A 26721-nucleotide genomic window follows, 5' to 3' on the forward strand; every position below is an offset into this window, starting at 1 on the left:
TTAAATGGCAGCCCCCAAAACGACGTCGGTTTGGGAGGCTATATAAAGGCCAAAATTAACAAAAAAAAATCATTTGGTGAGAAAAAAAAAGGGAGAGAAGGGAGAGGGAGGAGGACTTTCGGCCATGGACAGGTCACCGGTCTGATCGCACGACCGTCGCCGGCCGCCACCGCTGGCCACCGCCGAAAAAGGTAATTTTTTTTTTTGCTTAATAATATATGTATATATATATATGTATATGTGATTGAGTAAACGAGAAAGGAGTAAAAGAAACCGATTTAAAAAAAGAAAAATCACCTTAAGGTTTCGGCTACTGTTTTGGCATTTTTGACTCTTTTTCTTTGGACTGCTTTGTTTATTTTTGTGTACTAACACATTGTTTGGCTTTTATTTCAAAGATCTGATATTTTTATTTCTCAAAACAGCCCCCTTCTGTACATTGATCTCATTTAGGCTTTTATAACCTTTACAAGTTCTTTTTCTATTATTTTTTACTATTGTTGCGTGCTTGCTTCCTTCCTCTGTCTTTTGGTGCGGTGGGAGTGTGTGATGGTCTTTGGTGGCGCATAACTGGGAGATTGGGAGAGGCAAGTGGTGAGTCACCAATTTAGGGACTAGGGTTTCGGTTGGGCTAGCTTAGGGTTAGGGGTAATAGTTGTAAATGGGTCAAGGGATTTGGGTGTAAATGGGCCATTCGGGTTTGGGTAGTTAAAAGGGGTAAATGGGTAATTGGGTTTATCTTATTGGGCTCCGGGTATTGTAATGTAAATGGGCTTATGGGGTTTAATGTAAATGGGCCCAAAATTGGCCTATAACAGTTGCCCCTCTTTGCTCATTGTCATATAACGGGAATAGAGCAAAGACACAAAAAAAGGCCAATTTTGCCTAATCTCGTCGAGTCTTGACTTCTTTGGTGCTTCTCTTGTTCATGTAATCTCTTTTCAGTCCACCCTATCTTGTAGCTTTGGTTCAATTTATTGCATCTTTTGATATATGCTTTGTAGCTTTAAACTATTCCAATGTAACTTCAAGGATATAAAATTTGTAGCTTTGATTTGCTTCACTGCATCTTCAGGAAGGTGAGATCTACAACTTCAATCTGTTCTTCTATCGCTTCAATGAGGTAAGGTTTGTAGTCTTTTCTTCTGCGACTTCAAAAAGGTAAGATCTGATGTCTCGATTAACTCCGCTACAACTTCAGGGAGACAAGTTCTGGTGTCTTCAATCAGCTCCAATCTTTATTCTTTACTCGGCATGTGATCCTTTCACGATATGAGTTGATTTTTTTTTGACAAAAATAAATTGAAAAAGCATACTTTGAAAATGCCTCGACATGTGACCCGAGGCTCAGCTCACCTCTCGCAATATGAGTTGATTTTCTTTTTTTTTTTTTTGAAAGGCAGAAATTGGAAAGCAGAAATTGAAAATACCTCAGCGTGCCCTGACGCTCAACTCACCTCTCGCAATATGAGTTGATTTTTGAAAAACAGAAATTGAAATTACCTCAGCGCGTCCTGAGGCTCAACTCACCTCTCGCAATGAGTTGATTTTTTTGAAAGACAAAAATTGAAAATACCTCAGCATGTCTTGAGGATCAACTCATGTCTCGCAATATGAGTTGATTTTTTTGAAAACAGAAATTGAAATTACCTCAACGTGTCTTGAGCTCAACTCATTTCTCGCAATATGAGTTGAATTTTGAAACATAAATTAAGAAACAAAAATTACCAATACCTCAGCGTGCCCCGAGGCTCAACTCACCTCTCGCAATGAGTTGATTTTTTTGAAAGACAAAAATTGAAAATACCTCAGCATGTCTTGAGGCTCAACTCATTTCTCGCAATATGAGTTGATTTTTTTGAAAACAGAAATTGAAATTACCTCAACGTGTCTTGAGGCTCAACTCACCTCTCGCAATATGAGTTGAATTTTGAAACATAAATTAAGAAACAAAAATTTCCAATACCTCAGCGTGCCCCGAGGCTCAACTCACCTCTCGCATTATGAGTTGATTTTTTTTTGAAAGATAGAAATTGAAAATACCTCAGCATGTGAACCGAGGCTCAACTCACCTCTCGCAATATGAGTTGATTTTTGAAAACATAAATTGAAAATACCTCAACGTATCTTGAGGTTCAACTCATTACTCACAATATGAGTTGAATTTTGAAAACAGAAATTGAAATTACCTCAGCGTGTCCTGAGGCTCAACTCACCTCTCGCAATATGAGTCGATTTTTTGAAAATAGAAATAAAAATTACCTCAACATGTCTTGAGGCTCAACTCATTTCTCGTAATATGAGTTGAATTTTGAAAATAGAAATAAAAATATCAAAATACCAAAACTTGTTATCTGGTGGAACTCAGGTGTCTTTTCCTTTGATTCAGTACAACTATCATCACATCTTCTCGCTCTCTTTGGAGTATCTCAGATATGTCATGCATGACGTTATCATGATATGCACATGTTTGTCTTGAATGATTTTATGCCTACATGATTATGCTATGAGCTTTAGGCATGTTTGTCGTATGTCCGTCTTCGTCATGATTTTTGCGATGACATGTATTCATTACTTCGGCTCTTGACTTTCTCTTTAGGCCCTGTACCCGTCCTCAGGCTTCACTAACAATCTGTGTTTCTCAGTTATCGCTCTCTTGCCCCTGGTTGAACTTTGTCCTTGCTTTGAGGCTCTTGTACTTATCAAGTTCTTATCTAGGTAGTGCTTAACATTTCTTTTGTTTAGAGTATGTCATTTCACTATTTATCATGAAAATAAACGACATAATGAGATGCATGAAAATGGTCAGTTAGGGACAAAAGGATACCTCACATTTATTTATTTCAAATGTGGCAAACAAAGAAAATTAACCAATGATAACGAAAAAATGTCATAAAGAGAAAAGGAATCACATTCAATGGATACAGATGCTCTAGATATTCAACACACGAGCTCTTCGACGTTTCTTATCAAGAATCTTTTCGAGCATGGCTTCTGTAAAAGATTTTGAGCTACTGAAAAATGCTTCAAATACTGTATTCTCGCTGTTTAACCCACCGTTCAACCGCCTTTCTCTTTAAGCCCGGGTTTGCTTCATTAAAATGCCCTTTTGGGTTTTCATCCTAATCTTTTGTGTTAATCAAGATGCCCTTTTTAGGTTTTCACCTTGATCTTTTTTCTTTTTTTTTTAGGCATAATATTTCTTCACAGCATCTGAGCTCACTGGATTCGGTAACTCCTTCCCATCCATCTCAGTGAGAATCAAAGCTCCGCCTGAGAATGTCTTCTTTACGACGTATGGTCCTTCCCAATTTGGCGCCCATTTTTCTCTTAAGTCCTTCTATATTGGAAGAATCTTTCTCAATACGAGTTCTCCTTCGTGGAATTCTCTTGGCCATACTTTCTTGTCATGGGCTGCGATCATTCTCTTCTGGTACGTTTGTCCGTGACAAATTGCCTTTAAACGTTTTTCTTCGATGAGGTTTAACTGGTCATATCGAGCTCGAACCCATTCTGCTTCCTCTAGTTTCGACTCCATTAAGACTTGTAAAGAGAGGATTTCAACTTCGATGGGTAGCACAGCCTCCATTCCATAGACCAGAGAGAAAAGAATTGCTCCCGTAGATGTCCGTACAGATGTTCGATATGCATACAAAGCAAATGGTAGCTTCTCGTGCCAGTCTTTATATGTCTCGGTCATTTTCCCAATAATCTTCTTAATATTCTTGTTGGCCGCTTCAACAGCTCCGTTTATTTTCGGGCGATAGGGCGATGAGTTATGATGTTTTATTTGAAATTGCTCACACACTTCCTTCATCATCTTGTTGTTGATTCAAAGCGTTATCTGAAATGATTCTTTCAGCAAACCATATCGACAAATGATTTCCTTTTCAAAATCTACAAACCTGCAGTCTTTGTCACATTGGCAAACAAGCGGCTTCTATCCATTTTGTGAAGTAATCAATAACCAAAAAAATGAACCGGTGTCCATTAGAAGCTTTTGGGGAAATTGGCCCTATAACATCCATGCCCCACATAGAAAAGGGCCATGGAGAAGCCATGACATGAAGGGGCGAAGGGGCTACATGAATCTTATCGCCATAAATTTGACATTTGTGGCATTTTCTTGTAAAACTAATGCAGTCGCTTTCCATCGTCAGCTAGTAGTAACCGAGTCTCATAATCTTCCTGACCATAGTGAAGCCATTGGCGTGTGTCCCACAAATTCCGTCGTGGACATCTTCAAGTATTTTTCTAGCTTCAACAGCATCTACGCATCTCAAGAGTACCTGATCTTTTCCCCTTTTGTACAGGATATCCCCATCAAGAATGAATCCAGCTGCCATTCTTCTAATTGTCTTTTTGTCGTTCTCATTTGCTTGTTCGGGATACCTTTGATTCTTGATATATTCTAAGACATCATGGAACCATGGTCGTCCATCTGGTTCTTTTTCAATGCTGAAACAATGTGCAGGGACTTCTTATATGCTTATTTGAAGAGGCATTATTTCTGTTTCTCTGTTTGCTTTGAACATTGAAGCCAAAGTGGCCAAGGCATCAGCCAATTGGTTTTCTTCTCGTGGGAGGTAATTAAAAGTTATTTCTTCGAATTCTTTAATCAACTCTGCCACTAGATCGCTGTATTTAACCAGTTTCGAATCTCTCACTTCCCAATCTCCACGGATTTGGTAAATCACCAAGGCTGAGTCTTCGTATACCTCTAAAGTTTTGGCTTTTAGTTCAATAGCTGCACGAAGTCCCATGATACATGCCTCATATTCCGCTATGTTATTGGTACAGAAGAAATTCAGCCTGGCAGTGAGTGGGTAATGGTTCCCTTCTGGCGATACTAAGACTGCTCCAATCCCATGCCCCAATGCGTTCGATGCACCATCAAAGCTCATCTTCCATGACTTTTTTTTTTATGACTCGCCCTCTTTTTCTGTAATGCACATCAAATCTTCATCCGGAAAATCAAATCTCAATGGCTCATATTCATCCATTGTTCGAGTTGCTAAGAAGTCAGCTATTGCGCTCCCCTTTATCGACTTCTGACTTACATAGGCAATGTCGTATTCCGATAGGAGGATCTGCCATCGTGCTATTCTTTCTGAGAGTGTCGGTGATTCCATCATGTATTTTATTGGGTTCAGCTTTGAGATTAACCATGTCGTATGATACAACATATATTGCCTGAGTCTCCGAGCTACCCAAACCAGAGCACAACAGTATTTTTCAATGGACGGATACTTTGCCTCATATTCAGTGAACTTTTTACTGAGGTAGTAGATAGCCTTTTCTTTCTTTCCTGACTCGTCGTGTTGCCCCAGAACGCAGGCCATTGAATTTTCAAACACAGTCAAATACAATATCAATGGTCTTCCTGGAGTTGCCGGTATTAGCACTGGAGGACTAGACAAATATTGTTTTATCTTATCAAAGGCCACCTGGCATTCCTCATTCCATTCTCCCAGGTTATGTTTTCGAAGAAGCCGAAAGATTGGGTCGCATTGGTTGGTAAGTTGAGCGATGAATCGGGCAATGTAGTTTAACCTCCCTAAAAATCCTCTGACTTCCTTTTGCGTGCACGGAGGTGGCAACTCTTGAATGGCTTTTATTTTATCTGGATCAACCTCGATACCTCTTCCACTGACAATGAAGCCTAGAAACTTTCCCGAGGTAGCCCCAAACGTACATTTGGCTGGATTAAGCTTTAGCTGAAACTTTCTCAGCCTTTCGAACAATTTCTTGAGGTTCACTACATGCTCTTCTTTGCCTCAGGACTTGGCAATCATATCGTCAATGTAGACCTCTATTTCTTTATGCATCATGTCATGGAATAGCGTCACCATAGCCTTCTGATATGTTGCCCCAGCATTCTTTAACCCAAATGGCATTACTTTGTAGCAGAACGTTCCCCACATCGTTATGAAGGTAGTTTTCTCCATATCTTCCGGAGCCATTTTGATCTGATTGTACCCCGAGAATCCATTCATGAAGGAAAATAACGAATGTTTTGCCGTGTTATCCACCAATGTATCAATGTGTGGTAAGAGAAAATTATCTTTAGGACTTGCTCGATTCAGGTCACGATAATCCACACACATTCGTACTTTGCCGTCTTTCTTTGGTACCGAGACTATGTTAGCCACCCATTCTGGATATTTGGAGGCTTGTAGAAAGCCAGCATCAAATTGCTTCTTAACTTCTTCTCTTATTTTCAACAACATCTCAGGTCTTATCCGTCTTAGCTTTTGTTGAATGGGCTTGTATTCTAGCTTTAATGGGAGCTTATGGACCGCTACATCTTCATCCAATCCTGGAATGTCCTGATATGACCATGCAAATACATCTTTGTACTCGAGGAGCAAAGCAATCAAATTATGCCTGGTGCCCCCTGAAATAGAAGTCCCAATCTTCACTTCTTGCTTCCTTTCTTCAGTTCCCAGATTTATTGTTTCAACAAATTCTTGATGAGGCAAAATATGTTTATCCTCTTGTTCCACCATTCTTAGCAAGTCAGAAGACGAGACATAGTCTTCAGCATTTTTTTCAGCTTCGAATTCTCCTAAACAAACAACCTTCTCAAAATCGATTTCAAGACTCAGAATCAGTCCATTCATCTGTTGACATCTGAGCACCTGAAAGTTGAATGGAAAAGGAAACTATAGAGGGGCATCCAAGTATTGGAACCAACAAACGAAATGTTATGGCATGGCATGAGGCAAATGTAAGGATTGGCTATGAAATGAGAAAATGATTATGAAATTAGTGATAATGTGAAAGATTATGACAAAATGCATCTTCATTGATATTCATTTGAATGATAAAGAGTGAATGCAAGCTCTTATAAAAGAATTCTATTATATCTAAGGACATAACAGAATGTTAACGTTTGAGCATTACTCTAGAGACTTATAAACTACAAGAAGATCCTCGGCAGTCCAATTGTTCAACCTGAAACCCAGGGGACAAGGACGTATCCTTGAGATGTCTTTACTTGCGTTAGCTCCTTTGTCAATGACGTTTATACTGATATTCTGAAAACCCTTTTCGATCATTAACATTGTGCCTTGTGCATTATCCCGCTCCGGGTATATCATTCTCGCAGACATAAATATTCTTGACAAAAGAGGGAATTCCATAGGCTCCCATTCTGGTTCTCGGCCTAAGGTTCTCGAGATCCTTCTTTCCTGATCTTTCTTCCACTGCCTTCTTCTTTGACGCATGTTCGGCTGGAAATCTAAACCGTATCGGGCCTTGTGGTGTACTGGCTTTAGAGCCCTAACTATTCCTTGCAGATATCTCCCTAAACCTCTTCTCGATCGAGCTCCCCTTCCTATAGTCAACTTGATACCCATCCTGCTATTTCTCGACAGTTTTGGCTCGGGAATTTTGTTACCCTCAGCGATGAATGTGGTATTGACAAATTCAAAGGATCGGAAGGAACATTCTACTGCGTCTTTGCTTACTTCAAGGTATGGCGCATCAGCAGAGATAGATGCGACAATGTCTTCTTCTCCCTCGACAGTGACCAAACAACCATCCATGATAAATTTCACCTTTTGATGGAGGGATGATGGGACTACTCCAACAGAATGGATCCAAGGTCTTCCCAATAGACAATTGTATGATGGTGTAATGTCCATGAATTGAAACTCAACATCGTATATGTAGGGACCCACTTCTAGAGGGATCTCGATTTTTCCCATAACTTCTCGTCTTGTTCCATCAAATGCCCTTACTGTAGAATGGCAGGGCCTTAGATAGGGCAAATCCATCGGAATACTGGAAAGTGTGGCCAAAGGCATGACATTGAGTGCCGATCCATTATCGATGAGCACGTTCGGTATTATATAGCCCTTACAACGGGTTGTGATATGCAATGCTTTCATTGAGCCTCTACCATTGGGCGATATTTCATTATCACTAAAAGAAATGAAATTACCCGCATTCAAGTTGTTCATCCATCTATCCAATTTTTCAACAGATACATTGTTTGCCACATAAGCTTGATTTAACACTTTTAGCAGAGCGTTCCGGTGTGGTTTTGAATTCAACAGTAGAGATAATACCGAGATTCGCACTAGCTGCTTACTCAATTGTTCTACCACGTTGTACTCACTGTGCTTGATAAATTTTAAGAATTCCTGTGCTTCCTCTTCGTCCACAAGCTTTTTACCTCCTTGTTCAGGCACAATTTCATGCTCATCTTCGGTCACGTGCATCGGTGCTTTTCCTTTTTGTTTCAAGTTACTGTTCTTCTTCACCTCCTTCGAATAACATCTTCCACTACGAGTGAAATGACCTACTTCCCCGACGGTTCCAGCCATGGCTTTGGGTTTTTCATCTTCAGGTGTGACGATAATAACGTCATATTTCCATAGTACTGCTTTATTGCCATTGTAAGGGAAAGGAGACAGTACTTCAATTATCATTTTTAGTTTCACCGGTTCCTTCCTTGCATTGTAATAAATTACGAATGGTCGATCGGCGCTATATGGAAAACCTGACGATTGATTGTCAAAGGCACATACTTCTTTCTCATTGGCCTCTCCTTCATTAATGATCTCAATCTCCTTATTATCTATCCGGTCTTGCAGTAACCTTTTAAATTCCTTACATGATTGAATGTCGTACCCTACAATTCCATAAAAATCACAAAAAACCTGACATTCTTTTCTGAGATTATCGTCGGGGCGACAGAGCAATCCATTCTTAACCAGTGCCTCCCAGATTTTCTGCAGACGCGTCCTTATTTCTGAAACACATCTTCTGACTTGCCATGCATCTTCTTTCCCCACTGTGCTCACATTCCCTTCAGTATGGTTAGGGAACGGGTTCCCAGTTGTATTACTGGCACTATCGAATCGTAGGATACCCGCATTAATTAGTCCTTGAACTCTCCTCTTAAAGGCTAGGCAATTTTTTGTGGAATGTCCCTGGTTTCCCGCATGGTATGCACAACTAGCGTTTGGGTCTACCATTTTGGGTATGGGGGCCTCAAGGGTGCCATATAATGTGGGAATATCAATTGCTTCTCCAAAAGTTTTGGGTACAGTTCCCCATATGACACAGGAATAGGGGTAAATTATGGTCTCTCGGAATTGGGTTTTCCTGGCCTCTGCTCGTTTTTGGATTGACCTTGGGCGGGTATTGTATTTTATGGGAATGTGGTGGTTGATCTCGGGTTACTTGTGGCGTAAACAGGGTAAGAAGAGTAATGAGGCAGTGTTTGGTAGTAAGGGGTTTGAGGAGGATAATAGAAATTCGGAGGTGGGTAATTTTGAGGTCGGGGTTGGTTTGGATACGGATTAGGGGTATGACAGCTTCCCATTCCCACCATGTAGGTTTCTGGTTCTTTCTTCTTCATGGACACTACCCTTCTTGAACTTTCTTGACCTTCTATTCTACCGCTCTTGACGGTGTTCTCTATAAGCTCACCGGATATTACAATATCCGCGAAGTCCTTCGTGGCACTTCCCACTAGTTTGTCATAAAACGGCTTCTTTAAGGTGTTGATAAAAAGGACGATTATCTCCATTTTCATTAGTGGGGGTTCCACTTGGGCTGAGACGTCCTTCCATCTCTGCGCATACTGTTTAAAAGTTTCTGACGACTTTTTCTCCATCATTTGTAAAGTCATCTGATCAGGCACGATATCTGATACATGCTTGTACTGCTCACAGAATGCCGACGCCAAGTCTTTCCAAGATCGGATCCTTTTCTTACTGAGCTGGTTATATCACCGAAGAGCCGATCCTACTAGACTATCTTGAAAACAATGTACAAGTAGCTTATCTTCGTTCACGTAACCGGTCATTTTTCGGTAAAACATGACAAGATGTGCTTTTGGACATCTTGTCCCATCGTACTTTTCGAAATCAGGCACCTTGAACTTCGGAGGCAGGATTAGGTCAGGTACTAAACTGAGTTCTTTAGCACCTAGTGCAGAGAAGACTTCAGTGCCTTCTATTGCCTTAAGTCTTTCCTCCAAGCTCCTATACCTCTCTTGAGCCTCGTGATCATCTATTTTCAACTTGGCTATTTCGACTAGATCATCTAAATCTGGAACTACAGGATTGGCAGGGGTTGCTCCGGGATTTGCCATAAATGTTCCTTGCCCTAGATGAGCAAATGGCATAGGTCGTTGTTCCAAGCCTGTGGATTCCCCTTGAGTATACCCTCTTTGTGCTACGTGGGCATGTGGTGGAGTGAATCCTGGGGGATAGAGTGGATCCTGGTCATGATTAATTCTTAATTGAGGTTCTATACTGTCGGGGTTCTACATGGGTCCTTTCCCTTTGACTAAAACTGACATCATCTCCATCATTCTAGCCATTTGATCCTTTTGTTCAAGTGATTCCTCTCGAGATCTTACTATCAAATCCCTCATTTCTTGCTGTGACTTAGCCAGTTGCTCTTGTAATTCCATTTGAATTCTTTCCATCCTCTCAATCCTTTCATTAAATTCGGCCTCCATTACTCTAGCTTGTCGGCGCGTTGTATACGAATGACGTAGTTCCAGTCTTGTGGTATTACAACTGCAAATTGTATGTTTTAACCTTAGCGAATAATTATGGGACATACACATGCAATGACTGAATACAAAAAGAGGCGTTGATTCCAATTCAATTTCATTAGAAGAACTTTACTAGAAGAATTTTTTTTTTACATAGAACGGATGATTACATATACGATTTCGCCCTAATGCCCAAAGTCTTAACTTTCCTAAGAAGCCAAGCTAAGCTTCAGCCTCGGTTTGATTCTGACTCATACTTCAAACTCAATATATCAGCCTGAACTGCCAAGGTTTGCAAGTGATCAGCTACCTCCCGAACCTGAGCTATAGCTTCGCCCATGACATAGTCTCTATCTCTAATCTGATTTTGAGAGTGGTGAAGCTGTTCTCTGTAATGTTCGTTGTTTGTCTCAAGAAGTTCCACTCGACTTTTGCTATCTCGCAGTGCGGTCTCAAGTTCTTCTATTTTTCCTTTCAACTCTTCGATCCTGCTCAGACTAGCCTTTAGTTTAATTATTGAATTATGGCTATGATGTTGCTGAAGTAATCTTTCCAATTCAACCACCCGAGCTCGTAACTTCTCCTTTTCGTTTTGGGTTTCTAACAAACTCTTCTTCAGAGTGTCCTCTCTACTCGGGCATCTTGAAACCTTTTCTCCCAATGGTCGGCTCTAGTCTTTTCCTCTTTAATCTCTTGACATCATTGTTCCGACGTTTTACCTAATCCGGCAGTTTTTATCGTTATACGAAGCTTCTTGTAATCGGTTTTCAGACTATCTAAATCTTCCTCGGCCTTGTTCTTTCCTTTCCTTAACTTCTCGGCCTCTAGCTTGTGGATATCGACATCTAACCCTAACTTCATTTTATCTTCTTCTAGCTGCTCTATCTTCTTTCCCAACTCCGAGTTTCTTTTCTCAAAATCTTGCTTAATGATCTCTAACTCGGATGGGATGACCCATAAATGCTCCTCTATCGGTTGAGTGTTCCCTTGATTCTGCCTAGGGATGTTTTCGTTGACTCTCCTACCCCACCACCATTCATACTCGGGGGTCGTCATCGGGCCTGCGGTGAATGCTTTCATTCTTCGAGTTTGGTTCCATGCATCTGATATCTAGCGAACCCTCTTCTTATAATTGTTGTCTTTATAGGGGAACTCACATTGTGCCAACCCTTGTGTCACCGGTATAAACTGCCTTGATCGATACTGCCTTAACACCATCAGTGGAGCGTATCCAACAGCTCCCCATATTCCAGCCAGAGGGACCCAGTTAAAATCACCGCACCTATATAAAATCTCGTCAGGAATCAACCATGGAGCCCTCCATTCAACGTCTTCAGCCCGTAAATTTTGGAGAATAGCTATCTACCTCTCTTCGGAGATGTCGTCCCACCTCGATGTGGCCACTAATTCTCTTAATGGGGAATAATCCTTAGAGAATACCCAATAGAAGACCTTCTCCACCTTCCAAAAAAGACTATGGAACCAAGCTAAAAGAAGCTGTGCGCAACCAATAAATCTTCCTTCGCCCGCTCTCCGGTATGCATTCAAGGATCGAAAAGTTTCTGCTAGGATTGCCGGGACTAGTGTGGTACCTTTATCAAGTCGATCTAATAAATCTGAGACAGCTTCATCTATGTGTCCAAGTGCTTTAGGAAAAACGATCAAACCATAGATGCTTAAGGCAAAAACATCAACCTTTTTCTTTGAATCTGGGTGTGCAAGGATCAAGTCCCTCAAATTCCTCTAAGGAATACATTTACTATCCCCTTTTTGCTTGATGCGGGCTGTAACCCATTGCTCGCTCATCCCTGTGATATTCATCAATTTCTTTAAAAAGGGAGGGACGTTGACAGGTCTTGAATAAGCCCTATCAGCCTGAATCTTCGAGCAATTAAGTAACGCCATGTATTCCTCCACCGTAGGTACTAAATCAACTCCTCCGAAAGTGAAGCAACTGTAAGCGGGATTCCAAAATTGCGCGAGGGCCCGAAACAAGTACTTGTCCACTTTTACATCGAGCAAATAGGGTAAGTTACTGTAGTTACAGTAAAAGAGTTGTTTGACTTTGCCATTCCAACTATTCCATATATCCTTTAACTCTTGCAGGTCGTTCTGAGTCACACTGGTGTGAATGAAATCCCATAACTCTGATTCATATCTCTCGATCAAACTATCTCCTTTCTCCTGTTGCGTTCTCTCAAACCACACTCGGACGGATGCATTATCCTCCACTCTATCAAGAAATCCTTTTTCCATGCTAAACTCTTCTAATTAGTAACCGAACGTAAATCAACACCCTTTTATGATGAAATGTCATGCGAAAATAATCAAAATACAACAAGTCAGTATTATATACAAAGAATAGAATTCAAAGCAAATAAGGAGTAAATAAGCACCTAATCAGGTAACCACTAGGGTTCGGTATGGTTCTACCTAGGGTAGGCTCCTATGGCTCATTATATGTAGTTTGGTTCTAAAGTAAAGGTACCTGAATCAGCAGATTCCTCGATCCTCACCCATTATAGGTTCATACAGACCGAGTTCGATTCAGGGGAATACATTTCCCTACGGCTATATGAAGGTGAAAACCTCACGAAGACGTAGGTACGGATGTATCCCGAAAGCGATCCACTATCCTATACGGAGGTGAAGACCTCACGAAGAAGTAGTTTTTCACTTCCACTTAAGAGGGTGAAATTGACCAATAATGCGATGCGATATGCAAAGATACCTCAAAGAATTAAACCACTTAAAGCAAGCATATTATGAAGAGAGTCGCGAAAATAACAGACAACATGCAATGCAGTAAATTTAAAATCGATTTTCGATTTTTGACAAAAGACAAAAAATAATCAATTTAAGGCTCGACTCTCGAGGTCCCCAGTGGAGTCGCCAAGCTGTCGAAACCATTCTTTTGAAAACGGGGATCGACTTTGTTTGAAAGTGAAAATTAAAATGGGAGTCGCCACCGATCTTTTATTAGGTGTGATCGGATCACCTTTGTTTTAATAAATCAATTTTAGTTTACTAAAACAGGGCCTTTGGTCTACGAAACTTGAGAGAATGAGTTCGGGAGTCAGTTACGTGCGAGGAAGGATTAGCACCCTCGACACGCCCAAAAATTGGTACCGAATTGATTAGTTAGTGTCTTAATGTCAAAAATTAAAAATTGGGAAGGGACTTGAAATACGATCTTTTCTATTAATACTGATTTTAAAATTCTTGAATTGGCTTAAATCGATTTGTTTAAAGATTTCTTTATCTCGAGATATCGGAGTATCATATCCCGTAAGTTAGGACACAATACCATGAATTCCCGAGCACAAGGTCGTCTTTTAATTTATATTGGAAATCCGTGTATTTCAAAACTCAAAAGGATATTTAGCTATTTAGAACCAACGAGAGAACCGAAACCCGTAAGTTAGGGCACAATTCTTGACGTTCGAATGCGAAACATTGCCTTATTTATTGAAATTAATAAAAACATGAATAAAAATCTTTAAAGTAATGAACAACTGAATGATATAAAATGAGCGGGAGACAAAAAATAAACGAGTTGGAAATACATTGAAACAAATAATAAATATGACAAAATATTAAAACAATAACAATGCATGCGATATATTAAACGTAATAATAGTATCCAACGTGAAATAAAAACAATGAATATATACATAATAAAGATATTGAGAGTATGTACGTAATATATATATATAAATAGTAATAGTGTTAGAAATATACTATATATAGTGTTTGAAGTATATACATAAGATAGTAAAATATATAACTAGTAATGTTAAAATATATATAATATATACATATATATATATAAAATAAATATTGAAAATGTATGTACATAATGTATATGAAAAATATATACATAATAATATTAAAATAAAATAATAAATGATGACAATTGAAAATAATAGGTATAGTAATAAATATAATGATATATGAAAATAATAGTATGTATAAAAGTATATATATACTCATATAATAAAATGTATATACTAGTATTAACAATATAATAGGGATAAAAATAGATATAATAATAATACATACATAATATGGTATTAAAAGTATTTACATAGCATTTACATATTAGAAACAATAATGTTAAAAGTACCTATTAATAATATTATATAAATATAATAAATAATAATAATAATAATAATAATAATAATAATAATAATAATAATAATAATAATAATAATAATAATAATAATAATAATAATAGTAAAAATACAAAAGAAAGTATGACGTAATAATGAGGTAAGGAAAATAAAATATAATATATTAGATATATAAATATAATAGTAAATATAATAATGTTAAAAATACCATACATAAAGAGTATATATAAATATATATAATAAAAATATACACTAATATTTATAAATAATAATAGTAAATGTAATAATAATAATAATAATAATAATAATATTAAGTATAGTATAAATAATATGTACATAACAAGTAATAATAATAAGTAACAATAATAATAATAATAATATAGAAATTCAAAAAGTAAACATAATATAATGATATTAAAATAAAATATACACTAATATTTATAAATAATAATAGTAAACATAATAATAATAATAATAATGATAATAATAATAATATTAAGTATAGTATAAATAATATGTACATAACAAGAATAATAATAAGTAACAATAATAATAATAATAATATAGAAATTCAAAAAACTAAACATAATATAATAATATTAAAATAAAATAATTTAAAAATACTATGTAGATATAAATACATATACGTATGTAAATAAAATATACACTAATATAATAATAACGATAATTTAATAATATTTAAAATGAAATAAAATAATAAAGATAATACGAAAATAAACTAAAATCTAAAAAGGACTAAATTTTGAACAAAAACAAAGTTTTGGGGTAATTTTAAAAAGAAATAAAGAAAAAGGATCAAAATGCTACACGCGCATAACCTGAGAAGACTAAAATAGCAAATATTCCTTCCCATCAAAACACAATATATCAGTGGGGACTAGATTGAAAAGCGCGACAACTTCATGGGGCAAATTTTAAAATAAAAAAAACTTGATTGCAAAAGCTTAAAAACGCGGAAGGACCGTACGTGCAAATTTCCCCTTTTTCAAAAACACGAGGATCCTGAGGCGGGTCGGGTCGGGTCGGACCGGGTCGCATCAAAACGACGTCGTTTTGGGGTTAAATGGCAACCCCCAAAATGACGTCGTTTTGGGAGGCTATATAAAGGCCAAAATTAACAAAAAAAAATCATTTGGTGAGGAAAAAAAAAGGGAGAGAACGGAGAGGGAGGAGGACTTCCGGCCATGGACCGGTCACCGGTCTGATCGCCGGACCGTCGCCGGCCACCGCCTCCGGCCACCGCCGGCCACCGTCACGGTGGCTGGAAAAGGTATTTTTTTTTTGCTTAATAATATATGTATATATATATGTATATGCGATTGAGTAACCGAGAAAGGAGTAAAAGAAACCGATTTAAAAAAAAGAAAATCACCTTAAGGTTTCGGCTACTGTTTTGGCGTTTTTGACTTTTTTTCTTTGAACTGCTTTGTTTATTTTTGTGTACTAACACATTGTTTGGCTTTTATTTCAAAGATCGATATTTTATTTCTCAAAACATTTTCTTCGTACATTGATCTCATTTCGGCTTTTATAGCCTTTACAAGTTCTTTTTCTATTATTTTTTACTATTGTTGCGTGCTTGCTTCCTTCCTCTGTCTTTGTAGGTGAGGTGGGAGTGTGTGATGGTGCTGGTGGCAGACAACCTGGGAGATTGGGGAGAGGCAAGTGGCTGAGTCAGTCGAATTTAGGGACTAGGGTTTCGATTGGGCTAGCTTAGGGTTAGGGGTAATAGTTGTAAATGGGTTAAGGGATTTGGGTGTAAATGGGCCATTCGGATTTGGGTAGTTAAAAGGGGTAAATGGGTAATTGGGTTTATCTTATTGGGCTCCGGGTATTGTAATGTAAATGGGCTTATGGGGTTTAATGTAAATGGGCCCAAAATTGGCCTATAACAACTATCATGTTAGAAGTATAATTTCATATATATCAACATAGATGGAACATTTAGAGATTCAACTTTATAATAAGACGAGGACAAACATTCAAGTGGATATTTTTGTGGTGAAAATCTCATAAAAAAATTGTCTTTCCTTTTTCCGATAAGATAAATATATGAAAAAATTTTAACTCTATAACTATTTTGTTGAGGAAACCATAGTTCTCATTGACAATTAGTGATGATTTTTTATATTTTTGTAAAGACAATGGTGAAAATGGAAGAAAAATTAAAAATCAAAAGTGAAATAAAATTATCACTCAAAAATAACTCAAAGAATAGTTACATGTACGTGTCACGGGTTGCAGATCAAAACCCATGACGAATGCACACAGGACATTCAATGGAGGTCAACTGATAACATGGGGCTCATTCGACCCATTTGAACTAGCTCAACTCGTGAAACATATGGAGAAACTCATCTACTTGAAGCCTCGGTGGCCAAATAAAACACTCTAGTAAAACTTGAGTTACCATGGTAAATAGTGTAAATCCTAAAAGGATAAGATTGTATAGAGTATAAATCCCTTACGACTTTCATCTTGTAGATAAGCACTAATCTTTGCTGTTGATGTAATTTGATTCGTATCATTGGATTTTGGAGAACTCAACTATAAATAGAGGTCTTCCCCCTCATTTGTAATTATTTCATTAGATCTGTACTATTGTGACTTTTCAATTCTCTCGTTGCCCTTTTGCTTTTGAGTTGCTTCCGCTATATTTTTCGATGATTTAGTGAATTTTCGGGAGAATTCTCACTTTTCGAATGTTAGGTTAACTTAGGTAGATTTGAAGCAAAGAATCCGCTTGAGGTCACACGGTTTGTAAGACTATAGTTCCCTCATAACATATGTGTGTGAGTATGTATATATATAATTGATCGTTTGTAACTTCTATGAAATTAAATGTTATAAAAAATAACTTTCAAATAATAAAAAATAAAGCATAATATTAAATTAAAATGTAACAATAATATTTATGCATATAAATAATTTGTAATATCTATGAATTTTAAAATCATAAAATATAAATTAATTTTAAATTATACATAATTAATTAAAAATTTTAATAATATACAAATAGATTTATTTATACATAAAAAACAAATAAAATATAATAAAAATTAAAATTTATAAATAAACTTTTTTTTTGGTTTTGCGTGCATTATAAGACTAAAATGACTTATACATAATTAACTAAAAAGGAAAAAAATTAATGATATATGAGTAGATTTATTTATAAATTAAATAATAATTGAAATATAATAATATCTAAAATTTATAAATAAACTAATTAATTTTTTTAAAATTTCTAAATAACTTTCTAATATCTAAATTATCCTTATTAATTTTTGTACTCATTAAAATACCCTTATTAACTCCTGCAAACATCAAATAAGGTGTAGTATTTGGATGTGTCATTGTTATACGGCAAAATTTTTATTTCTTATTCTGCTCAATTAATTATTTCAATATATAATCTTTGAATTGATAGGATTTTTACTTCTTAAATTAAAAATAAAATAGGATTATTGTAATATGAAGTGATTCAAGAAACTGTTTTATTATTTAAAACATAAACTATAATATATCATTCACCGCAACTTAAAACTAATGTATATATAATCAAATCCTTTTAATCGAAAAGAGTGCTGAACACCACAACATTCCTACAACATCACCCACCCACGCACTGAATTCAAACTGCTCATCATTTTCAACCAAAACAACACAACTTTTTATGTACAAGCAGAAGAAATGCTGATCATAACTAGGCCAAGATAGCTCTATGCGGATTCCTATCTTGCAGTGTAAAAGGACGAGGTATCAAGATGAATTACCCAAAACTTTCAGTTCCACAAACTGCATTCAATTTTGTTGTCGATAAATGTCTGAATTGATGGTTCTCTTCCAAGAAAATCAGACAGGATTTCAATTGGATCCTTAGCTCCTCCAGGTGCCAATACCTACCAAGAAGTCAAATACTAACATATGACCACGTACATGATAGAAATGAGACTTAGATTTCAATATTTCTGTAACGGCTTGGAAACGAAGAAATGGGAAAGTTTCAAAAACAATAAACAGCATGGTGACATATAAGGTAGTTAGTACCTTGGTCCTAAACTGCATACCAACATGCTGGTTCAGAAGCCCATCTCGAAACTTTGACGTAAAAATATCAGCTGCAAATACCTACACATTTGAAGCATAGAAATGGTAGTTGTAAGGTGTACAAATCACTCAGAAAGAGATCATCCATGATAAATACTAACAATTATACTGCAGACCCCATAAAGTTTACTGTAATCTACAAATCTTATCTAGACAATAAAATAAAAGCACGCAAGAACGATAGGGTTGAGACAAACAAACCTCACTCCAAATACGGCTGTAACAAGCAGCTTCATAACCGATAGCACAACGTGGGAAGCATGAAGCTGGATTAGTTCCTTCTAACATTGGCAATCCCAACATTACCTACAAAGGCCAAAAGACGGAAGGGAAAAACAGAATGATGTAATTGCTCTCCTCCTAAAAGCACAAAGTACGAAGCAAGAACGGGAAATTTTACTTACCTTTGGATGAAGATGTTTGAATAACTCAAAAATGTCAACATTTTCAGCAGAATGTATAATTTGATCAAAAAGACCTGGCAGTCAAAAATATCTTTAGAGCTTATCTGAAGAGAGAGGCATAGAATTTTGAATTACAGCAGAAAACAGTCCATCTATGTTGAGGTGCTAAATTAAGAAAGTGCCTTTTTCTTGTAAACTAAATTCCTCGATCCGACTCCATATAAAGACAGCTTCACTCAAGATATTTAACCGATCAATATAAAGCACCAAAATACACATTCCTAACTCAAAATGGAAGCAAACTTGTTTATGTTGCAATAAAAGGCACGAAGCATTTATAATCATGCCGAAGTAAGCAGTGTGGGCAAGAACCAAAAACCATGAAGAACAATTGCCCAACATGCCTGGGCGTAATACTCATGCTACCTAGAACAAAAAAAACCACGATAAAGTACTGACTATTCTTATTATGAATTCTAATAACTCATATGATCCTAAGTCGCAATAAATACCCTATTGAATTTGGAAACGCTCTCGCCTCTTAAAGTTTTCTTCATGTTTATCGAACTGTAGAACTGTCAATTCTGGTTAAACTTAAAGAGAAAGACATCACATACCTGGATCTAATTCCAAAAACTTACCAAATGGGAAATGAAATGACTAACAGATAATAACAGATTTTTGAGTATCAAGGTCTCAACAGATTTCAGTAAAATTGAAATTTCTTGATTGATGACGAAGAAAGAGGCTTACAATAAAGAACTTCTTGCTTCAATTTAAGAGCCGAAAAGGAATAACGCCATTTTTTAAGTGATTTACATATTTCATCCTCAATGGGCATTGTAATATCCTGAAAATGATCATATCACAGAGATAATTTCAAGTAATTAGTTGCCTTTTAGATATTTAAAACACCATCCACCCATCTCAAAAAACAAAAAAAAGGCCCCAGAGAGACTGTGCACCATGTCTTCAAAAACCACAACATTCCTTTCTCAATCCACCCAGAATATAATTGCATAAAACACATAGATGAACACCCCAAAATACAGAACCAAGCTCCAGCCAATCCATATACAAATGAATATCTGGCAGTAAGACATACAGATGCACAAATACATATGTAGAAAGTATGCATATGCAGAATCTGTCAAAATGAATACCTGATGGAAACCAGATATTAACTTCAATGAGAAGCTCTCATAGCACCTATATGTAAAAAACCATTATCAAGGAGTCTAGTAAGTCCAAAGGAAAAAGAAATAGTAGGATCTACAACCTACCAATTTTCAAGAACCTTAGCAGGGATCTCCACAAAGTCAGGATCAACACGCAACCCAGAAAATCTAGCAAACGATGCACGGTTGCATAGATGTTGGACCTATATCCCCCATAGAGAGTGAAATCCATATTATCTTCCTAAAACATCGAACTAAAATAACAATATACTTTCTACTACAAAAACATTATTATGAGCCAATGTAATGCCCCAATCATAAATGATAAAGCCAAGAAAATAATTTAGGGTTGAACATACCACATGGCCAAACTCATGCAAAAGACTGACCACTTCCGTGAATCTTAGCAAACTCGGAATGCCACCAATGTCAGTCTGCAATTGAGAAATTAGCAATGCCAGTGGAACCTGGGACAGAATAACTAATATGAGTCACTGATTTTTAAGAGCAGAGCATATCTTAGTAACATTTAAGCAAATTTATTCTACTCAGGTGCTCAAAGAAGATGCTAAGATAAAATAGTATAAATATTAAGCATGATCATTATGTTATATCAATCACCTGTCGTGCACCATTGAATGCTACTGAGCCATTTTGAAGAGCAACCACACAAGTCTGACCATATTTCCCTTCCCTGTTCCACAATGATAGCCCAATTTTCTCTAACTAGAGCAAGCAAAGCAGAGAAAAATAAAGAAGAAAACTCAAAGTAATATGTGAACCTCGTGTACATGTCGAGGTAGAAATAACCCAAAAGTTCACCAGAACTCAAGTCAAAAACAGAAAACATTCGAATATCACTGTGCCAGGCATCAGCATCTGCAATTTCCTCAAACCTTAAACCTGCAGGGAAAGGACAGCGTGTATGATACATACAAGACATAGAGATAAGCATTTTCCTTGACTATGAATTCATTTGAATGGAGTTGGGTAGGATTTCCACCACACTGATGCAGTCATTTTCGTCACTGGACACTCAGGGTTCCAGTGCCATTTTGCTGCATCACTGCAACGGGAATCCTACGACCACTCATCCACATGCAGCCTGCATAAGCCATATACGTGCATGTAATGACTTACCAAACAGATCCTGAAATATTTTGAAAATTCCAGATAAAACCAAATTGACAGGAAAGTACTGTTTCAGAGCTCCAAGGTCCAGATCAAATTCCTGTTGCTCAACCTTCTTTACATAGTACAGGAGATCTTCAACTCCAAATGGAAGCTCTCCTTCATCTTGCTTCTGATGACAAAACAAAGCAAATAAAACATTTCTTTGAAGGGGAAAAAAAATAAAAGGAATCAGCATATGGAGATTATGTTCTGACCTTTAACTCTTTCAACATAGCCAGCTCTTTATTGGCTAAGTCCGATAAACTGGAAGAAATGTCCTCTAAGAATTCCAGCACCTGACACATTCACAAATTCCTAAGAAGCAAATATTACATTCATTAACGAAGCATTGAAAAGTAATACAAAACCTAGATGCATCTTTAAAATAAACTTCATAACAGTGTTTTATAAGAATGCTATATTCCATAAAGCACAATCCAAAACTCTTCATAACAGTGTTTTATAAGATTGCTATATTCCAAAAAGCACAATCCAAAACTTCATTCTTTTCTATGTTTCCTAATGTCATCTATTTAAAGTGTCACAACAACATGATTTTCTGCTATGTAAAGCTAGTTTTGCATGGTTTGGTCATATCACTCAGGAAATGAATCATTAAGATAATAATCATTTCAGGCGTCATTGTATAAACCAGCACATTCCTTAGGACAGATGACAGGCGAGGAGGTAGCCAGCAAAATTCAGATTAAATTTCAAGAGGAAACATTGCATCTGGATTAACCATGTCAACAAAAAAGAGATCTAACTAGACTAGGCCAACAAAAAGTTTGTTGTGGTTAAAAAATGAAAAGGAAGAGAGAGGGAGAGGGAGAGGAAGAGGAAGAGACATGGCAAGATTTCAGTCAGATTACTAAAATTCATTATAAAATGAACTATTTACTTTTATTTTTTTAAAACACTAAGGTCAAAGCTGAAAGACATGGAAATTACATATATTATTCATGCAGCAAATAAACAACAAATATTCCCAGAAAATAAATCAGACCTTCGAGGGCGTCTTAGCCATTCTAGGATTCAAAGCATATTCTGCATAGTTTGAATAGCCAAGTAATCGAGCAAATTTGTGACGAGCTTGAACCTATATCACAAAAGAAAAGTTAACTTATTGGTCTTTTATACTCAATGCAAACTAAAGGCTATAATGAAACTTCGTATTGGGGTCCACATCTAGGGACATTGCAGCAATAGGCACTCAAGAAAGAATGAATGAATTAATATAACTATCCTAAAGTTGCTGATAAGTTAAAACTGTTGAAAACCAAGAATTTGTCACCACTTACTAGAACAGCCATTACATTTTAATTTATAAGTTTTAGGTGCTACCAACATGGTATTATGGTAAATATGATATTCTTAATAAAAACTTAAATCATAGAAACTCCCATGTCAATATGTTCATCCTACACTTTTCCCACTTTTCCTGGTAAAATGAGATTGGGCTACACAATGGTAGGTACCCTCTCCCATCCCATAAATCCTAATTCCTACCCTGCCACCTACAAGGTGAAAGCCTGGAGCTTTAACTTCCATAGCATCACCTTGAAGACAGTATTGCCTCTAATGTGGCATAAATTGCAAAACTAAAATGAATGGAAGACAATAAATATACAAATTGATAGTGTAATAAAACCGCCGCCCGCCTAGTTAGAGGGGGTTTTAAAGACCTAAATGTCAAAATGATACACTGAAAGGAGATTTAGTAGCTTATGCCAATACAAAATACTAGTAATGTCAGACCAACAAAGTAAAAGGGCGTCAATGAAAATGCAGCCCCTGGTCTGGATTTGGACCATCATTTCATTCCAAGTAAACATCATCTTAAAGAAACATAGAGGAGGGTCCCAAGGGAGAATGAAATATATACCAAATCTTCCAAGACAGAGAGATTGGCTTTTCCACATCTCTTTCCATATGCCATAGCTACTAACCTTCTTGTCTTTCCTATCTGCAAAGGCTCAGAATGTAAATAGGAAACTCCACAATAGTCATTCTCATATTTCAGTGTTCAGACAATACTGAAGTAATACAAATAAAAAACTTCATTAGATTTCAAGTCTAAAGCCATAGTGACAATTATCGGATCAAGTTGATCTTAACTTTCAGAAAAGGTTGAGTTGATGTTGCATGATATCAACATGCAAGGCCATGCATTTGTCAAATATTAACTGTGGCAGTGGTAATGTCCACTTAATTGAAAATATGCTGGATTTCATTGTCATGCTATTCTTGCAATATCAGAAATATTTTAAAAGCCAGTACATAAGAAAATTAATCAGGACTCCTTAACAATTCTGCAATTCAAGTACGTAATCGATCTCTGAAAATATTGTAATATTAATTCACCTTGTCAATTTGTGCAAAAACTTTTTCCAAACAGCAAGGGCACAGCCATTATCAACATATTGCCTCTTGCCAGCTGAATATTAATCAACTTCAATAATCATACCTTGCATAGCTCCAACACTGCTGCAACATGATGACTTTTCAATGTGACTCTGAACATCCCATTCTCTGCTTTTTCTAAAGTCTGCAAAAGAAACAGTGAAACAAAATTCATTACTATATTATAAACTGAGTCATTCAAAAAACTCTATCATAAGGTATTAAAATTTTGAATTCATAGTCTCTTTCGGGTAAGGAATAGCAGCAATATTTATGAATAGGTCAATTTCCAAAATGGTAGATACTTGCTCTTTGGGCTTCTCTGATGCTTCTACGATGCAGTACAAAAGCATTATATTATGCAATTTTCACTTTAGATATTTGAAATCATCATTTAGGCATATTCTATTTTATATCCCCAACATGCACTGCCAAATATCAAAACTGAAATTATTTACAAATGTAATTGATTCATGTGATCAGTTAACCATCATTTCTGCAGAATGTTGAAGTTCAACAACTTAAGCATGAAATAAAAAGGGTATGTAATTAATTTACCACCAGAGGAAATCTATGACCAGCAGACCAGCAAAAAATCAAATGTAGAAAACTAATTGAGAACAGAACTTTTTGTTCAAATGAGACAAATGTAGAGTCCAAATTTTCCATATATAAACTAATAAAGTGAGCACAGGAGAGGAAATTAAATATAGGAAATGTAGAACCTTGAGAAACTCTGCTGGTAGTCCGGCTAGCTCATTCTCATGGAACAAAACAGAAGTGCTATCATCATTCAAATTCTGAACATATTGAAAGCTGAGCTCATCAATTTGAGCTTTCAAGCGTTGCACTTCTTCTCTTTTTGTTGCTGTAAGATTTAATCCATTCCGTTCAAATTCTTTCACCTGTCACTGGTCAGAAAGGAGTCAACACTATGACTGAACAACTAAACTTGTAACTAAATTTTAAGAAGATTCAAAACAATGAAACATTTGTGCTCTTGAGCATGGTACATTACAATATATAACCTCGTCTGGCCGTTCTTTCAGTATAAAACTTACTTTACCATTTTACTTTGTAGCCAACAGTATTTGAAAATCCCATGTCATAAGATGGGTAACAAAAATGAGAAAGCGGAAATATTTCCCTTACCAAGCAATGAACATAGTGTCTTGCTTCTGGGCCCATCCACTCCCCTTTTGCAGCAAAAGCTTTGACAACACAGTATACATCTTCGCGTTTACTGATCAGCGCCCCAATTAAACAGTAAAAATGTTAGATTTGATTCTCGGTAAACAACTGAACAGTAGAATCTTCATATATACAACTACTAGAGTTCCCATATCTACAACTACTTACAAAGGCATACTAGGCTTAATTACAAAAATAGTTTAGGTTCAAAAAGAGCATTACCAACTTGATGAAACAATCTAAAAATATAATGTTATAACTTGATTCTGATATAAGTCATAAACAAGTGAACTAAACCTGCAGGAACAGATATGGGCATCTATTTTCTTCTCGGCTTCAGCGCTAGCTTTACGCACTTTATCTGAAGTAGAGACCAACTTAGGAACCACACATGATTGCACCAATGGAAACTGTTGAGCCTCCAATTCCGCCAGCGGTGATATAACATTCTTATACGTAACCTGACCGTTTTTAAAAAAAGTGATAAACATATATGAATTTCGAATTCTTATAAATGTAAAAATAGTCAAAAAGAGCATAGAGGGAAAAATTGAAGATACTGAAACTATGAAAACCTTATCAACCGGTACTGAAGCAACGGCGTCATGAACTTCCTTTGATTTTGCTATGATTCGGTCAGCTAATTTTAGAATCTCACTCGCCGACAAATTAACTCGGAAAGTACATCCCGGAAGGTCTAAGATAAATATATATATATCCTTTAATTACTATTTGTAAACGAGAAACAAGCAAGTAAAAGATAAATTGAGAAAAAGAAAAAGGAAATGACCTTTTCTCTTGGAGTTTCGCCGTTTGTTGATAGCGGTGATAGCAAGACTAACAGCGAGTGTGAGAAGAGCGGCAGCTCCGGTGAGTGGTATGATGTTACTTCCTTTCTTCAGTTTGCTGCTGCTCAGTTTTTTCTCACTGTTCCCTTCACTTTCCATTGCCTCTTGAATTTTTTTCCCCTTGGCTGTTTCGTTTAATTTTCTTTGGAGCCAAACACCAACTAAGGAGATGCTAGATTGGGAGGGAAATTTCCCGTCATTCAGGGAGCGGAAACAAAATAAAGAAATTGATGAAATTAAAACGGAAATACAAAATTGAGATTTTCGAATTTTTTTAGTTCTTTAAATCGGAACCGCGCAATGAGGAGAGATTATCGCTTTCGATTTTTTTAAATTGCTACAAAATGAAATGCGAGTCTTGATAGAACCGTAGATCTATCGTTTTCGATCGTTATGTTTCACGAAAAAGGCCGGCCCCTCTACAGAATTTGTGGCCCTAGATCTTCTCAGATTGCATCTGATTTGGGGAACTATACGGGTTTAAAACAAGCTTAGCCTTATAGGATATAAACCCGGTCCTGATCATTTAATTATGGGCAAAAATTATAAAGCTATTGCGTTTAATAACTTATTTCCGTCCTCTAATTTTACAAAAATAATAATTTTAACATTTTTATTTAATTGTTTTTTCGTTTTAGTTTTTAAACTTTTTATTTGTCAAACCACTCAAAATGGATAAAAAATTATCTTTTGTTAACTTTGTTGACATAACATTTCATGTGAATATCATTATAGCAA

At 36.5% G+C, this 26721-nt stretch overlaps 1 protein-coding gene across 1 annotated transcript; it reads right to left on the bottom strand.

Moving 5' to 3' along the window:
* Positions 1-18171: 18171 nt before the first annotated feature.
* On the bottom strand, positions 18172-26483 carry LOC108461139 (probable thimet oligopeptidase). The gene is made up of 20 exons (XM_017760859.2): positions 25926-26483; positions 25711-25832; positions 25433-25596; positions 25097-25187; positions 24670-24849; positions 24009-24089; positions 23427-23507; positions 22548-22640; positions 21757-21837; positions 21509-21671; positions 21151-21271; positions 20990-21062; positions 20728-20835; positions 20474-20571; positions 20354-20399; positions 19944-20040; positions 19191-19264; positions 18988-19092; positions 18727-18807; positions 18172-18578 (listed from the first exon to the last, which is right to left on the bottom strand). The coding sequence occupies exons 1-20, from the start codon at positions 26080-26082 to the stop codon at positions 18462-18464; spliced, it is 2133 nt and encodes a 710-aa protein (XP_017616348.1). The 5' UTR covers positions 26083-26483; the 3' UTR covers positions 18172-18461.
* Between the last annotated feature and the right edge of the window lie 238 nt (positions 26484-26721).

The sequence above is a fragment of the Gossypium arboreum genome, chromosome 3 (assembly GCF_025698485.1).
Source record: "Gossypium arboreum isolate Shixiya-1 chromosome 3, ASM2569848v2, whole genome shotgun sequence".
NCBI classification, from domain to species: Eukaryota; Viridiplantae; Streptophyta; class Magnoliopsida; order Malvales; family Malvaceae; genus Gossypium; species Gossypium arboreum.

Excerpts from the sequence above, each read along its gene's own strand:
- LOC108461139 (XM_017760859.2), bottom strand. The coding sequence starts at position 26,082 with ATGGAAAGTGAAGGGAACAGTGAGAAAAAACTGAGCAGCAGCAAACTG. Across the intron at positions 24,850-25,096 it reads GACACTATGTTCATTGCTTG|GTGAAAGAATTTGAACGGAA; the intron begins GTAAGGGAAATA and ends GACCAGTGACAG. Across the intron at positions 19,265-19,943 it reads GAAGCAAGAAGTTCTTTATT|GTCTTTTTGATCAAATTATA; the intron begins GTAAGCCTCTTT and ends TTTGACTGCCAG.